This window comes from Rhincodon typus, chromosome 3 (genome assembly GCF_021869965.1).
Source record: "Rhincodon typus isolate 14 chromosome 3, sRhiTyp1.1, whole genome shotgun sequence".
In the NCBI taxonomy this organism is placed as follows: Eukaryota; Metazoa; Chordata; class Chondrichthyes; order Orectolobiformes; family Rhincodontidae; genus Rhincodon; species Rhincodon typus.
In genome coordinates, this window is record NC_063334.1 from 60,990,879 (window position 1) to 61,008,384 (window position 17,506).

General features: G+C 40.1%; 1 protein-coding gene across 3 annotated transcripts in view; it reads right to left on the reverse strand.

The window, feature by feature from the left end:
- The window catches only part of pcsk5b (proprotein convertase subtilisin/kexin type 5b), a 355,500-nt gene that overhangs the window by 245,223 nt on the left and 92,771 nt on the right, over positions 1–17,506 (reverse strand). For all 3 annotated transcript variants that reach the window (XM_048595072.1, XM_048595074.1, XM_048595073.1), the window contains exon 7: positions 6,264–6,436. In XM_048595072.1, the coding sequence (XP_048451029.1) occupies positions 6,264–6,436 (173 nt within the window). The remainder of the gene's footprint in view (positions 1–6,263; positions 6,437–17,506) is intronic.

A 17,506-nucleotide genomic window follows, 5' to 3' on the forward strand; every position in this document is an offset into this window, starting at 1 on the left:
ATCTAGTTATAAAGGTTAATAATGCTATTGTCTTTTACTTAACTTTGTATCCAATACATTGTATTGACCTTTGTACATGGACCACAGCTGGAGTGCTATGTACAGTTTTGGTCCCCTTACTTGTGGCGGGGGGGGGAGGCAATGTACTTTTATTGGAGGCAGTTCACAGGAGGTTCACTAGATTGATTCCAGAGAGGAGGAGGAGTTTGTCTTATGAAGGGAGATTAAGCAGTTTAGGCCTATACACTTCGGAATTTAGGAGAATGAGAGGAGATCTAAATTGTGATATACAGGATGCTAAAGGGGACTGACAAAGTAGACATAGAAAGGATGTGTCCTCGTGTGGGGCAATCTAGAAGGAGAGATCATAGTTTTAGGATGAGGAGCGGGGTGGCATGGTGGCTCATTGGTTAGCACTGCTGCCTCACAGCACCAGGGACGCGGGTTCGATTCCACGCCAGGTGACTGACTGTGTGGAACATAGAACATAGCACAGTACAGGCCCTTTGGCCCATGATGTTGTGCCGAACTTTTACCCTAAACCTAAGGTCTATCTAACCTCCACCCCTACCTTATACTATCATCCATATGGCTGTCTAATAGTCACTTAAATGTCCCTAATGAGGCTGACTCCTAGGAAAAAGTCTCTGGCTGTCCACTCTATCTATTCTGTACACCTCTATCAAGTTACCTCTCATCCTTCGTCATTCTAAAGAGAAAAGATCTAGATCTCTCTTCGTATGATCCTCCCCATGTCTGCGTGGGTTTCCACCGGATGCTCCAGTTTCCTCCCACAGTCCAAAGATGTGCAGGCTAGGCAGATTGGCCATGTTAAATTGCCCATTACATTCAGAGATGTGTAGATTAGGTGGTTGGAACAGGCTTGAGGGACTGAACTGCCTACTTCTTCTAGTTCTTACATTGTTATGTATCAATTTATCTCAGCAATTCTATGCTCGCAGTTATACTTCTTACAATGCCACTAATTTTTTTAAATTATTTTTAGCAAACTTGGATGTGGGATTTTCTCTTATGTTGCCCAAGACCCTAGTAATAATGGTTAACAAAGGCCCCAGTAGGGATCCTTGTCACTTCCTTTCAAGACACATCCATTATTGCTCTTCTCTCTTCTACTTGTGTCTTGTCTCGAATACCATGAGCTTTAATCTTACCTAACTGTCTCATGTAGAGCTAGATTCATGATTTTCTGGAAAGCTAAACAAAACTACAACTGTAGACATTCCAATCTACTATGCTCTTACTTCCTCAATATATTTCATTAGCTTCATTAGACATGACTTGCCCTTTACAAATCCTTTTTGGCTCTCTCCAGTCAGATGAAACTTATATAAATGCCTTGGCACTATGCTTATAGAGGTTAATTTCCCAAAAGATGCTGGGACAACAATCCATAATGTCTTAGATCGACAATCCAACATTCTTAAAAATAAAGTAATAGTTGCACATTGCTAAATACAGAGACAATTCATGATAAGACTATTTTGGAAGGTTGTGACCATAGCATCTGCATTTTCCTCATCTACTCACTTTAAAATCCTGGGGTGGAAAACATCATGTCCTGACGGGCAGACAGTCTTCAGCATCTTCATTTCTGATAAAGTCTTGTTTTCCTGCTTCCATTTTGTTTAGACAGTTCCTGTCCTTGAGTCATTATAGTTTCAATGTCAGGTATCATTTTTCTCTACTTTGAAGATTAACTCTCAGTATTTATTTAACAAACTTATTTGCAAGAATAATGTTTTTTAACCATCCACATTACGCTTTTAGTTCTATTGGCCACTTTTCAAAAGCAACCAATAGCAGTGCTATTCCATAAGCCCTGATTATCAAATTAATTTTAATTTTCTCTTCAATTTTCAATTTCACCTGCCAAAAAAACTACTTCAGATTAATTCGCTTTTGATTTTTCTAGAACTAAGAAATCCACGTAGCAAAATAGCTGCATCTGCTAAATATCACCCAACAAAAGAGCAGTCAAGCCAGCTTAAATATCAAGTTTTGGTTGGGACTGTGATCCACTTTACATCAAGTCTGTGTATAACATGAAGGACTGACACAAGGCAACATTCATACACAGCTGCACAACTGCAGGTATCTCACACATGCTTCCGTTTACTTTGTTTTCAAAGTGTAGATTTTGTTTTAAATACAACAGACCCTTTAGCCAGCTGTATAGGAACTCCATTAGATTAGCAACTGGAAGTCTGTCATTAGTCACAGGTTAATTTGCCACTTGAGAATTTCAAAATATGTTTAATTCAAATCATCCAAATTAAAATAAGGAAATAAGTCTCAAAATAAGGAAATAATAGAAGCCCGAGTTTGTTTTATATAAAATCTTGAAATTTCTTAATTAACCAAACTTGTATTCACATTGTGCTTTGCACAACCTCAAGATGTCCCAAAGCACTTCATAGTTGATGAAATGCTTTTTGAGAGTGTAATCATCACTGTAATACAGGATAAACAGCAGTCAATCTGTACAGAGCAACAGGAAAAACATTAGCACAAACTGCCATTTACTAATGACCAAATTATTTTTTTAGTAATGCTAATTAAAAGATAAATATCAGCAAGTACAACATGGAGAACTCACTTTTTCTTCAAAATAATATTGTAGTATATTTTGCATTAACCTGAGGGGATATTTGAGCATTCAATTTAACCCCTCATTCAAAAGTTGGCATGCTTACTCACCTTCAGTATCCTGAGAAGCTTCAGCCTATTTCCACAACCTTCCAACTTAAAGTGCCGCCACTGAGCAATGATTCACATATTTAACACCTACATTGACATCCTTTGAATAAAATTCCAAATTCACTTAAAGCATCCTTGATTTCTGGTCACGGTCATAGAGTCATACAGCAACTCGTCCAACTCGTTTGCGCTGACCAGATATCCATTTCTGACCTAGTCCGGTTTGCCAGCATTTTGTCCATATCCCTCTGAAACCCTTCCTATTCATATACCCATCCAGGTGTCTTTTTAAAATGTTGTAATTTTACCCACCTCCCCGGCAGTTCGTTCCATACGTGCACCACACTCTGCGTGAGAAAGTTGCCCCTCAGGTCTTTTTTAAAATCTTTCCCCTCTCATCTTAAAACTATGCCCTTTAGTTTTGGACTCCCCCACCCTGGGGAAAGTAACCTTGGCTATTCACCCTACCCATGCCCCTCATGACTTTGTAAACCTCTATAACGTCACCCCTCAGCCTCAGACGCTCCAAGGGGGAAAAAAGCCACAGTCTATTCAGCCTCTCCCTATAACTCAAACCTTCCAGTCCCAGCAACAGCACCCTCTCAAGTTTAATAACATCCTTCCTATAGAAGAGTGACCAGAATTCTATGCAGTATTCTAAAAGGGGCCTCATCAATGGCCTGTACAGCTGCAACATGACATCCCCACTCCTATACTTAATCTTCTGACCAATGAAGGCAAGTGTGCCAAATGCCTTCTTCACCACCATCTACCTGCAACTCCTCTTTCAGGGAACTATGCACCTGCACCCTTAGGTTTCCTTGTCACCTCTTCAAAAAACTCAACCAACATGATTTCCCATGCACAAAGCCATGTTGACTATCTCTCACGAGTCCTTGCCTTTCAAAATGCATGTAAATCCCTCCAACAACTGATGTGAGGCTCACTGGTCCATAGTTCCCTGACTTTTCCTTACAGCCTTTCTTAAGTAACAGCACCGCATTATCCAACTCCCAGTCTTCAATAGCCATGGGTGAGGTGCCGGATGATACAAGTATCTCAGCAAGGGGCCCATCAATCTTTTCCCTAGTTTCCCACAAAGTTCTTGGAAACACCTAATTGGGTCCTGGGGATTTATCCGTGTTTATGTGTTTTAAGACCTCCAGCACCTCGTCTTCTGTGATATGAACTTTTTTCAAGACATCACTATTTATTTCCTAAAGTTCCCTAGTTTCTACATCCCTCACCACAGTAAATATTGATGCAAAATATTTGTTTAATATCTCACCCGACTCCTGTAGTTCCACACATTCTCTCCCTAGTTACTCCTTTGCCCCATTGTACTTACAGAATCTACTTCAATACTCCTTAAGCTCTATTTGCCAAAGTTATCTTTCGTCCCCTTTTTGTCATCCTGATTTCCCTCATAAGTATACTTCTATTGACATTATACTCCTCTAGGGATTCATTTGATCCCAGTTGCTTATACCTGACAAATGCCTCCTCCTTTTTCTTGACCAGAGCCAGAATTTCTCTAGTCGTCCAGCAATCCCTACATCTATCAGCCTCGCCCTTCACACTAACGGGAACATAACATCTCTGAACTCCCAGAATCTCATTTTAAAAGGCCAACCACTTCCCAACCATCCTTTACCTGTGAATATCCTCCCCCAATCAAATTCTAAAAATTCTTGCCTAATACTGTCAAAATTGGCCTTACTCCAATTTAGAACTTCAACTTTTTGAACAGTTCTATCCTTCTCCATACGGATTTTAAAACCAATATAATTATGATCACTTGCCCCAAAGTGCTCCCAAGTCAGAAAAAGATTCTTTACAAGATTAACTGTCCTACTGAAAATTTGTAACTATAATGGATGGTCTAAGTCTGAAGCTTAAAAATAATGCTCTTCATTGTGGTCACAGTACTTTTCACTACAACTGGACATCCCAAAAGTGCAGAGAAGTATTACTGAAGACTTAAATGTAGACCAAGATTTTGCAAAAATGGGGGTCAGGACCCAGGAGGAGTTGTGAGCTTGGAGACAGCAATGGATGCTTTGGAGCTCCAAGTGAGTCATAATATCTGCACTCACCCTCTTACAAGTAGTCACACCTAGTGCTCTCAGCGGTTTCACTGAAGGGTTGCCACAATTAACAAGCCTTGAAATACGGTCACAGTGGGAAACAGCTTGAGAAGCAGGGTCTATCTAATGTTGAGAAAAATGACAGGCAACTTGTGCTCCCAGAAACAGCAATGCACTAATGATCAAATGATCTGTTTTCGAGATTATAATTCAGCTATAAATATTGGCTAGGTCACTTGGGATAAACTCTTTTTTTTTTTTAAAAAGTGCAATGCGATCTTTTATCTCCACCTTGAATGGGGCCTCAGTTTAGTATTTTATCTGAAAGATGGCACCTCAAATAGCGCAGCACTCCCTCAGCAATGTGCTGTAATGCCACGCTTTATTTGTGTAGCATGGGATTGAATTCAAAACATTGAGACTCAGATGTTGGAGTGCTGCTTACTGGGCTATGGCTGACACAAAGGTCAGTAGTGAACCAGATCGATTGTGACAACAATCCAGTAGTTTCACAAGCAGCAGAACTGAGGGTGGCTTTTTATTCATTAATTAAATTTACGTCTCACCAGCTGCTATGGTGGATCTCAATTATCGTTTTTGAAATACTAATGGAGGCCTCTGGATTATTGGCCCAGCGACATTACCACTATGCTACTGTCCCTGACTATACAAGACAATTTTTCAATGATTTAAGTTTAGCTAAATTTAAAATGCCCAACTGATGATTCACTAGAATATAGAAAAATAATTTTACTGTCTTATTCTGTAATCAACTTCAGGAAGTTCGCAAAAGCAAGTTTGGATTGAACAATGGTTCACCATTCCCATGGGAAAGTTCGCTAGAAGTCTTGTTTTGTATCACTACCACCACCTCCACTGTAAGTCCCACCATTCTCAAAGATGCAGCTAAGAATGGATATTCACTGCGTCGAGAAAGCTTGGGTGTGAACACACGTCGCTAAGCTTCAGTTCATTCAAAACTCCCACTGTTCATAGTGCGCTAACATAATGAAGTGCTCTTGAAAAAGGATTAAATTGTCAGCTGTATTTGAACAGTTTTCAGGGCTTTATGGACCAACCACACACCTCACATTTAAAGAAAAGACAAGCACAAGCAAACTTGGATTTAAAAAAAATGGGAAAATTCCAGAGCCACCTCCCCTATCCAGTTTCCTGGTTGTGAGAATAAGTTTGTGCCACTGCCAGTAAAAGAAATCAAGCAAAAATGATGCAACTGGGCAATAAAACATCAGGGGCACCATGCAGAGCACATCCCAGCAATTTAATCATACAACATCTGATCATTAATGTCCAAAGTACTGGCCTAATGCCAGGCTTTCCCACATAGCCACAAAACTCCAAGAAGCTGGGAGAAGGAGAGCAGATTTTGTTTTTAAGAAGTGATGTTGCAATTCAGAAAAGCAGCCAAACAATTCCACATAACTCCTGCAGGCTTACTTGTCTGATGCCATTCTCAAAGGCCCGTATTGCAAGGGATGCTGGGCCATCCACAGTCTTTCCATCATCATCTGGTCCCCAGCTGGCACTGTAGATGTCAATGTGCTGAGGGCTCAAACTGAGAGACTTTGCTTCCACCATATCTGTCACATCACCATCCAGCATGCGAACACCTAATGGAATTTCAACAGGTTAAAGATGGCCTTAGCATAATCACGTGCATCTGCAGTTTCTCAACAAGTGATAGCAAGTAAAGAAAAAGCTTCCAAAGGAAGGAAAGTCTGAAAGGTATACTTTTGTTCAAATTATTCTGCAATTTAATCATGCAAAACTGTATGTATATAAAAAGAAAACTTTTATTCATCATTTTAAAAATAAATCAATCACTTCCCTGCCTCAAATACCCACCAAAGAAGGTTACCTCTTGCTTTCCATTAAGCTATTCAGTATTTTTTCCACTGTTAGATCAAAATTCCACCCCAAACCATTCTATGAAGTGTGAATGGAGTTCAATACTTCATCCAGGGTGAATATAGGGTGTGGAAGATTTAATATTTTAAATGCACATCCAAACAGACCTTACCCGGGAGAGCTCACTACTGGCCAGGTATTTTGCATTGCTTGCTTTTGCTGGCTGAGGACTTAAGGAACGTATGAGGGGAAAAAAAAGAAAAGAGAATTTCAGCTGAATTAAGGGAAATTTAGACCATGATCCTTGGGTTAAAGACAGTGATCTGAGACACAAAACTTCCAAAACAGTCATGACATAAATTGAACAAACAAGTTCAGTTAAATTAAGATGGATAGGATCTGAAGTCACATTTGACAAAGCTGGGAAACAAAATCTAATCTCTATCCAGAGACTATGGTCCTCAAACTAGTGGTAGTTAATGTTTGCAGTGTACAAACAAATTAGGTGAAACCGATTATTCCACAGATGAAACTAGAATGCTGACATGAATGAAGCCATTTTCAAAAATGAAATCAATGTTCCACGCTGCACTTCTTTGTCTTCTCAACAAGACACAGCCCAAAGCTTTATGGTAGGGTATCAATTGAGTTACTAAATAATATATTGAGGGTGTAAGTTTTTCAACAATAAAATTAGAGAGTGCGCTTCACTGGCCTACTATGGAGATCATTAAGGTCATTTGGCTGGACGGGATTGGGTTAGGGTTAGGGTTAGCAATAGCAATGGGGATTACAATGCAGAATGAGGCAAACTGTGCAGGTTCCATTCCATCCTGCTTCACTTCATCATGAAGGACCCACTTTCTGACCCTTGTCCCTTGCATGCGACATGGTGAATACCCAGTTAAACATGGGCATTTGCAGCAATCCTGGGAATTCACACATATATTTTTAAAAGGATGGGCCCACCAAAAAAGGACTATGGAATTGCCATGCCATCTGCCTGAGTTTCACATGACCAAAAGGAGAGATTGAACCACAATGTCCATTGATTCAGGATATTTCAGACCTTCCATTATGTTATGGTCTCCACTTCTAAATGAAACTGGGTGAATTGCAAAGGAGTTATATGTCAACACAGGCTGCAGGAATCAACATTAACACCACCCTTCATTTGGAAAGTGTTTTGAATATGTGAAAAATCACATGGTGAGACAGCCATGTTTTCTGTCTGTTTTTGATGATCAGATAAGAGCTGTTTTTTCAATAGTTTCACCCAAAGCAGAAGTGAAAGTTCAGCCAATCTGTGACCTTGACTCAGAAAAGCAGCCACAGCAAGTAACTGCGAGAATTGAAGGTCACCTGAAAATCAATCTCCTAGAAATTTGACTACAGGAAATATCAGCCTATCGAGAATCCTTTGCTTTACAGACACTCACTTGAACTTTCAGGCATCAAAACTATTTCAAAACAACTTCAGGCCAACCACATGGGACATATGTAAATCAAAGACAGAGAAAATTATAATCTGTAAAGGTACATTATCTTCACTCATGTGCAATCTGTGAGTGTGTGTGTCAAAACATGAGAGATCAAGTGTGAAATGTCACACTTAAATTGAGGAGAATAAGTGAGCTCTATTTTAAACTTATAAAAAGACATGGACGAATTATTTAATTGGATCCATACCCTGAGAGAAAATAAGCACCTCTTCCATATAAAACATTGTCCACAGGCAGTTGAGAGTACAAGCATTTTGTCTGTGGACATCTGTATAAACAATAGTTTTATAATGAAAAATCTATTTAATTTTAGTTTTCTGGATGGGGAACCTGTTGCTGGTGGTGAGCACCAGATCGAGTCTTGGGTAAGGGAGTAACAATTCATTACTGACTCGCAGCTAAGTGAGCAAAGCTCAGACTTAACAGCATTTGGCTGAATGAATGGACATAGCATTCAAACATGGGTGCAAAGATTCAGTGTAGGAGAGGAGATATTGCACAGGTTTTATGTTCCACAATTAGCAGCTCTCGTGGCGCAAATCGGTCAGTGTCTGGTACTTATATGACAGTAGAGAGGGGTGTGTAATGCCAAGGTTGGGAGTTCGAGCCTCATCTGGAGCAGTTTAATAGGGTGGCATGATGGCTCAGTGGTTAGCACTGCAGCCTTACAGCACCAGGGACCTGGGTTCAATTCCACCCTCAGGGGATTGTCTGTGTGGAGTTTGCACATTCTCCCCATGTCTGTGTGGGTTTCCTTCTGGTGCTCCGGTTTCCTCCCACAGTCCAAAGATGTGCAGGCTAGGTGGATTGGCCATGCTAAATTTCCTGTAGTGTTCAGGGATGTGTAGATTAGGTGGGAGAGAGGGGGATGGGTCTGGGTGGGATGCTCCAAAGGTCAGTGTGGACTTGTTGGGCTGAAGGGCCTGTTTCCACACTGAAGGGATTCTATAAATAAAAAAACATTGTCTGGTTATTTCTAGCAGACACCGCAAAACCCCCATGTACCTGGGAGTTCAAAAATATTGAAGGAAATTCTATTTTGATTAGGGTCAGCATAAAAAGAAATCAAATCTCAAGGAACCTCCTTTTCTAATCTTCTCCCACTCTAGAAATGATGAAGGATTGCCTGAGTTTAGAGACTGATTGCTTTCAATTCTTCTTGAAAGCAATGAGAAAGATTTCTAGAATGTGAAGTTAATGCAAATATACAGCATATGGAAGGAGGACCATCTCATGAAGGGTCATTGCCTCACCTATAAATTTTATCAGGTGCCCAAAAAGTATTCATAGTTTTGTCTGAACACTTCACACAAAAGCAGCTGCTGGAAGAGTAATAAACAACCTTACCTAAAACCTATAGCATTAACAATAGATTTGGTCTTGGATCAGGATGGTTACCATTGTATTGCAGCACACACATGCCTTCAAGTTTAGTTCAACTAGATTTATACTTTGTTCACAGGCCAACAGCTCTTAAATCACCTCTTTCCATTTTGATTTTCCGATTCAAATTTCTTTTCCTTTTCTTAAAAGTTCTGAATCTTGGAACATTGGTTCCTAAGGCACTGGTAGTCATCCAGAATCCCCATCGAGTGATACCAACGAGTGTTGGCCAATCTACTTAGCCACAGGATAGGGTAAGAGGCAACGAGAAAGGCACCATAGCAGTGCTCAATCCTAATGCATGCTCTGTCTAATAAAGCTTTATCTTGGCTGATTTTTAATTTCCTTAAGCTAATTGTAACATTTAGTCCCGACTTTGGGTAGCGACCACATTGCAGAGGAAGAATTCAACAGCAGCAAAATTCCTGATAAGTTAGGGAGTGAAAGATTATCAGGATCGGTGGGAATGTGGTGCCATTAGATTAACCAGGATCTTATCGAATTGCGTAGCAGGCTGAATGGGCCTTGAGTGACCCACTCCTGTTCCAAACTTGTGTATTTGTACGGTCATAAGACATTGAACAGGACAGTTAACATAGCTTTGTATCATAAATTCACATTTATCCCATTAAATTAAAAACGCATCCGCTAACTCAAATCATACCTTTTTTTACCTCTTGCATCAAAGTGAAATTTAAGCTGGAGAAGTGTGAGCTATTTCCCTCAGTGTCTGAATGCTCACAGAAAGTTTACTGCTGAATCACATGATAATATTCAGGGACCTAGTGATCTAAATCAGCCAGTTAAGCCTTTTTGTGCTTCCCTGGATGCGGGATAAAATTGCTACTGATTCCATGTTAATGATACAAAGTCTTTTAAAAAAAAATGTTTTGAATTGAATTGAAACTCCCATGTCTTAAGTGCAGAATAACAATTCCAAACTAACCAAAGAAAGAACAAATTCCAATCTGATTTTCTACCTACCCGTAATGCAGCTCCACCTTGCGTGCCCCATAATGAATAAGATAGTTATACTACTAGACAGTTTATATTCAGGCTGTTCCAAAAGTCTACTGTCAAGCTTAGCTTGGAAAAAAAAACAGAGAAAGAATGGGCCCAGATGTTAACCTAAAATTACAACTGCACAGCCCTTATTATTTAGTTACTAACATCAACCACAGTTATTTGAAATCAGCTGTAGATAAGGAATGCACCGGTATAGAATTCAGAAAAAAATTTCCTGAGGCTTCCAACACCAGTTTGTCATCTTTTCTGCATATTTGGAGCTGGAATGGACTATGCACCTGCAGTTGAGTAACACTGAAGATTTGTTTAATGACAAAGCACAAAAACAGTTCTGGCAATATCACTGTACACTTGACATCTGTGGATACTGTTCCTAATCCTGCCAACCTGGCATGCACGATGCAGAACGTATCAGGAGCCTTTTAGTTTAAAACAAAAAATTGCAGGCCACAATTTTGAAAGAGAGATCAGCTGCTGAGACAACAAAGTCTGAGCTCTTACAGCTTTCACATCCTAGTAATTAGGCAGGTGGTCTGCATCATAGTTTTTCTGCATAACAGACAGCACTCAGGCTGAAAGAACATGAACATTTGGTTGCAAATTGGATACCAGATAACTAGCTGTCCTGAAGCTGGGTGCTTTATGTAAAGGGGACAAAGTGGTACTGACCCAATCTGGAATATTACATTCAGTTTGGGCATGACATTATCGAGAGGGGCATACCCATTTTTCTAATCAACCTGTTCAGAGATGTCATTACACACCCCTGGAGCAGGCAGTACTTGAACCCGGGCCTCCCAGTCCAGAGGTGGGAAACTACCACTGTGCCTTGACAGGACCTAAAAGAAATTCAAACTTACAATCTTCTGATCCATAGATGTGTTAACCAGTTGTGCCAGTGATCCATTGGGTCATTTTGAATTTTTGCTCCATCAAGATTAGAAAGTTGATTCATGAACTAATTGAAGTGATTAACGTAATAAAATATTTAGGTGTGGAAAACACCATTTCCTATAAATGAGAAGGCAACCGTAGCACAGCAAACAACATAACCTGGCTAATATTCTGGGGACATTTGATTCAAGCCAATGTCAGATAGTGAAATCTGAACTCAATAATATCTAGCTTTAATCCATAAAAACCCATCTGGTTCATTAATGCTCTTTAGGGAAAAGAAATCTGGCATCTTTGCCTGGTCAGGCTTAAATGTGATTGCAGATCCGCAGGAATAAGACAACTTTTAACCGCTCTCTGAAATGGTCTTGCAAACCACTCAGTTATATCAAGGCAGTGTCTACTGACACCACAAATGTGGGACAGCTTTGCATGCATCTCGCTTGAAAACATGTATGCTCATGGTTCCAGGCACTCTACATCATTGCATTATGAGCAAACTGAGCATGTGCTCAAATCAGGAACAACACATAAACCGGAATCAGACAGGGTTGGTGGGGGAGCACAGTTCATTGGTGGGGAGAGTGCGGGCGGGTGGGGGAAATTCCATGGAGTGTGGAGGATCCAGGAGCATTTCCCCTCCCAGGTCCCAATCTTCTCCTCCAACCCCTTCCTTGGATGATCCAAAATGGTACATAGCAACAAAAGCAGTGTTGTATCAAACTGCTACACAATCCAGAGAAACAAATGAAATCCGACCTGGGTCTAGGCACCAGAAATGACAATGGCAAACACCATCCTTCTTAGTATTATCCAGGGACTTCTGCCAGAATTGGGAGAGTTGGCCCACAACCAAGTCAAGTAACAGCCTGAGACAGTCATACAAGCAGAATCACACACTACAGGCAACACCACCATCATTCCAGCAGTTGTCATGTCACAGGAACTGATCAGATTCACAAGGGGTGGTAACACCATTGTATAGAGTCAGAAGGGAGCTGGCTTGGGATACCTCAACATGAATTTGTACCCATTAAGTCTCGTGGGCATGGAAACTTCCTGGAGATTGAGATCTACCACCCTCCTTCAGCTAATGAGTCAGTAGTCCTCAATGTTGCACACCAATTGGAAGCAGCACTGGGCTTGCAAAAACACAGGATGTAGTCTGTATAGGGGACTTCAATGTCAGGTGCGCCATTATTGACCAAGATGGCCATAAAGGACACAGCTAGGAGATCAGGTCTGTAACCTGTTGTGAGGGAACCAAGAGGAAAAAATTTACTTCAACTTGTCTTCATCAATCTGTTAGTGGTATCTGTCCATGGCAGTTACCACTGCTCAGTCAGCCACTGTGGAAATGATGTCCCATTTTCACATTGAGGAGACCCTTCATCTTGTTTGGCACTCCCACTGTATTGAATGGGTCAGATTATGAGCAGATCTAGCAACACAAAACTAGGCAATAGGTGCTATGGGCCATCTATAGCAGCACAATTGCATTCAACTACGACCTGTAATTTCATGGCTGAGCACAATCGCCACTCTACAGTTACCATCAAGCCAGGAGATCAATTCTGGTTTGAAAAAAAAAAGTAAAAGCATACCAGGAACAGTACTAGTTATATCTAAAAGTGAGATGCCACTTCAGTTTAACTACAACATAGGACTACATTAATGCCAAACAGAAATATACAACAGTCAGGGCTAAATGATCTCGCAACAGCTCTACATTTCTACAATATCCCAGTGTAAATTACGGTAGACAATTAACCAACTAACAGGCTTCACAATTTCCATATCCTAATGACAGGGGAGCCCAGCACAACTGTGCAAATGTCAAGGCTGAAGTACTTGTATCCACCTTTCCTCAGATCAGCCCAATCTTTACCTCCTCCAAAGGTCCCCCAGCATTACATATACCAGTCTTCAACCATTTCAGTTCACTCCACACAATATTAAGAAATGGCTGCAAGTGTTGGATATTGCAAAGTCTATGAGCCCCGATGTTCTGACAACAATACTGAAGAATTATGTTCCAGTGGCTACGCCAATAGCCAAACTTTTTCAGTACAGTTACAACACTGACATCTACCTGACAAATATGGAAACTTGCCTAGATATGACCTGTCCACAAAATACAGGACAAATCCCAACCCAGTCAATTACTGCCTTTTTAGGCTACTCTCCAAAGCGATGGTGTCATTGACAATGCTACACTGTTCCCCACTGACTTGACTTGTCTATATCTCTTTGCAGCTTTTGTGTCCTCCTCAGTGTTTATACTTCCACCCAGCTTTGCAATATCAGCAAACTTAGCTACAGTACTCTCCTCTTTGTCAAAGTCATTAATGTGGATTGTACATAGTTGAAGCCCCAGCACTAATCCTTGGCAGACTCCACTGTTCATGGCTAACCTATATGCTTAGAAGCACAAGGCAAGATGATAACAATTATTATTAGACCTAATTATGGGAAGTGAGCCGGACCACGCAAGAGAAATAAAAGTAGGCAATAGGGAGCCTAAAACAATGCCCTTTAAGGCCTTTAATTGAGAATAACATAAGCGAGGTCAAGCCATTTTAATAGATGGGAGAAAAGTTGATTTTGAAAAGCTGCAACTAGAACTCGGTACGACAGAATGGGCAAAAATACTAATAAACCATGATGTAGAACAACAATGGAAAACATTTAAAATGGTGTTTAGCCAAATACAGGAAATATATATTCTATTAAACAGAAAGAAATAAGTACTAACAGGAGCCTATGCACAATTAAGGACACAGGGAAGTAATTGAGTTTCAGAAAGGAGGATACATTAAGCACCTTGGTAGCAGAGGAGCATGTGATAAAACCGAATACAACGAGATTAAGAAAGTGATCAAAATAATTAGAAACATTAAGAGAATCTATGAAATTAACTTGCCAAAAAACATAAAACAAAATAAGAATACACCAATAATGGAAGGAAGGCTGGGATGGGAATAAAACCATTAAGTATTAGATAGAATAATAGAAAATACCACTGGTAAGAATGAGGTGGTGGCAGAAATATTAGTTAATTATGCTGCTTTGGTATTTATCAGGGAGATAGAGCAGGTCAACACATGAATGTTAATATAAGCAATGAGACAAGTGCCTTCAGAACATAAGAAAGGAGGTGTATTGAATAAATGTAAACTCAAAAGTTATAAAAAGCCGACATCACCTTGGACTGGATCTATGCATTTTAATGGCTCAAAAGGAAGAGAGATAGAGGCTATACTTTTAATAATCTGTTTAAAATAAAAGTGACATGCAAGGGGACATAAAATGGCACTGAAGAACTGGCATGGACGTTTTTTAAAAATCCTACTTGACCAATCATACTGAAATTTTTGAGAAGGTACCACAGTGGAAAAAAAATGCAATTGCAAATGCAATTTTCTGGATTTTCGGAAGGCCTTTGTTTAGTCACCCCATAACAGCCTAATGAATCAGGTTAGAGACTGGGTACTCAAGACACTAACGTCAGAATGGATTGCTCACTAACTTCAAGGCAAAAAACAGTTGTAGTGAGGGGTAGTTATTCAGAGTTGCAGAAAGTGGGACATGGTATTTCACACGGATCAGTATGGGGACCATATTTGTTCACCATGTGACTTCGGAATCAAAACTTAAATTTGCAATTTGCAGATATGGGCCAGATTTTGGGATGGGGAAATAATTAATATTGGGAGGACTGCAACAAGTTAGAAATAAACTTGCAGAATAGCAAATAAACGGCAAAGTGAAGATCAGCACATAAATGTGAGATAATGCATTTGGAAGGAAGTTTAGGAAGGTCACTTATAACTTAGAAGCTGCAAGTCTTGGTGGCACCCCACAGCAAGTTCACCCCACAGCACTCCCATGGATGCTCCCTACACACCTCTTACCTCCATTTCTCTACCAGGAGGCACATGGGCACATTCCCACAACCTCACAGCACCTCCTTGATGCCCTAGTTACCTGGCCCTGACTCCTAGGGTGCAGACTCTAGAGACTGTTTTCAGGGATTGCAGTCCCAGTCCTGTCCACTGCAGATTTTACCATGCTGGGACCAGACAGCTGCTAGCTATTCAAATTGGCTAAGTGCATTCTGGGGTGGGACGACTTCTTGAGTGAAGTTAAGGGGACCCATCTCATCGCAATAAACACACCTTAGATAATACATTGGCTACTGACTCTGCAGGTGGTGCAAAGGGAACCTCTATCATTTTCGAAATGCTTGCCCTGATCTTGTGCAGTGAATGTTTATGGAGCACATTATAAAATACTTTTAGAAATCCAAATACACTATATCCATGAGTTCGCCTTTATCCACCTTGCTCATTACATTTCTAACAATTTTGTCAACCAAAATTACTTCCATAAAACCAAGCTTACTAGATTGTAGAGTGATTTTCTAAATGTCCTGCTACTAATTCTTTAACAGCAGATTGCAACATTTTCCCAATGATTGATATTGTGTTAGCTGACCAAATGTTTCCTGCTTTCCATCTCCCTCCTTTCTTGAACAGGATGACCTGTTTGTGGTGTTTCAATCAGTTAGGACCTTTCTACAATTGAGGGAATTTTGGAAGATTACAACAAATGTTTGACTTCTAAGACTTTAGGATGCAGGCTTGGAGACAGTAAGGACTGCAGATGTTGGAAGCCAGAGTCAATAAATGTGGAGCTGGAAAAGCACAGCAGGTCAGACAGCATCCGAGGAGCAGGGAAGTCAATGTTTTGGGCCAAAACCCTTCATCAGGACTGATGGAGCTGTGCTTTTCCAGCTTCACACCTGTTGACCTTAGAATGCAGGCAGTTAGGGTTAGGGTCTGGTCAGCTTTTAATCCCATTAGTTTGCCTGATCCCTTTTCCCCTCTAGTGATAATTATTGTTTCAAAGGTCACCCCTCCCTTTCGTTCCCTGATTGTATACAATTGAGATTTTGGTGTCTTCAAGCAAAAAGTAAGGTATCAAAAATCTGTTCGATATTTAGGAGATTGCCTTAGTTCCAAACCAAATCATTCACAGGGACAAACATCTGCCTTAGCTACTTTCTCTCTTATTATATACTTGTAGAAGGTCTCACCGCCCATTTAAATAAATTGGCAAGAAATATGAATTCCGTTTTCTCCCTAAACAATCCTTGGTTGTTTTCTAAAATCCTTAGACATACTACTAATCTTCATAGCATTGTACTCCTATTCTTTTGATTTGATGGCACAGTTAATTTCCTCAATTGTCTTTCTTCTACAGTATTCCTCAATTTTAATATATCTTTGCTGGAAGTTAAGAAATATTTCCTTATGTCAGCCATTGCTCATTTACGGTCTTGACTTTTAATTTATTTTGCCAGTTGACTTTTGCCAACTCTATGTTCACCCCTTTGTCATGTTCTTTATTGATGGTTAAAACAATGATTTCCCACCCAAGTTTATCAACCTGTAACTCAATGTGAAATTCTCTAATGTTAATGATTACTCTTCACTAGAGGATCTCTTATGAGATAATTGATCAATTTTGTATCATGCAATGTTACCATACTTGAAATAATCTATTCTCTGTTTGGTTTCATATTCGAAAAAAGAAATATTCGCAAAGAAAGCCAACTTAAAAGCACTTAATATTCTTCAATTTTTATTTAAACTTTCAGATAGGTGAAAGTAATCAACAGACTAGATCGAAGTTATGCCATCCTGCCATCGTCATGAATGGTGGTACACAATTAACCAACTCACTGAAGGAGATGGTTCCACAAATATCTCCATCTTCAACGAACAGCGGAACCCCCATACATCATGGCAAAAGACAGGACTGAAGCCTTAATCTTCAGACAGAAAAGTTGAATGGATGATCCATCTTGGCCTTCTCCTGAGGTCACCAGCATCAGAGATTACAGTCCTCAATTAATTCAATGCATGACTGCAGAAAAATCCCAGGGACATCCAGTCCAAACAGGCAGGATAAATCCAACTTGGACATTTAGCCAAATCTCGATCAACAGCATGGCTAACTCAC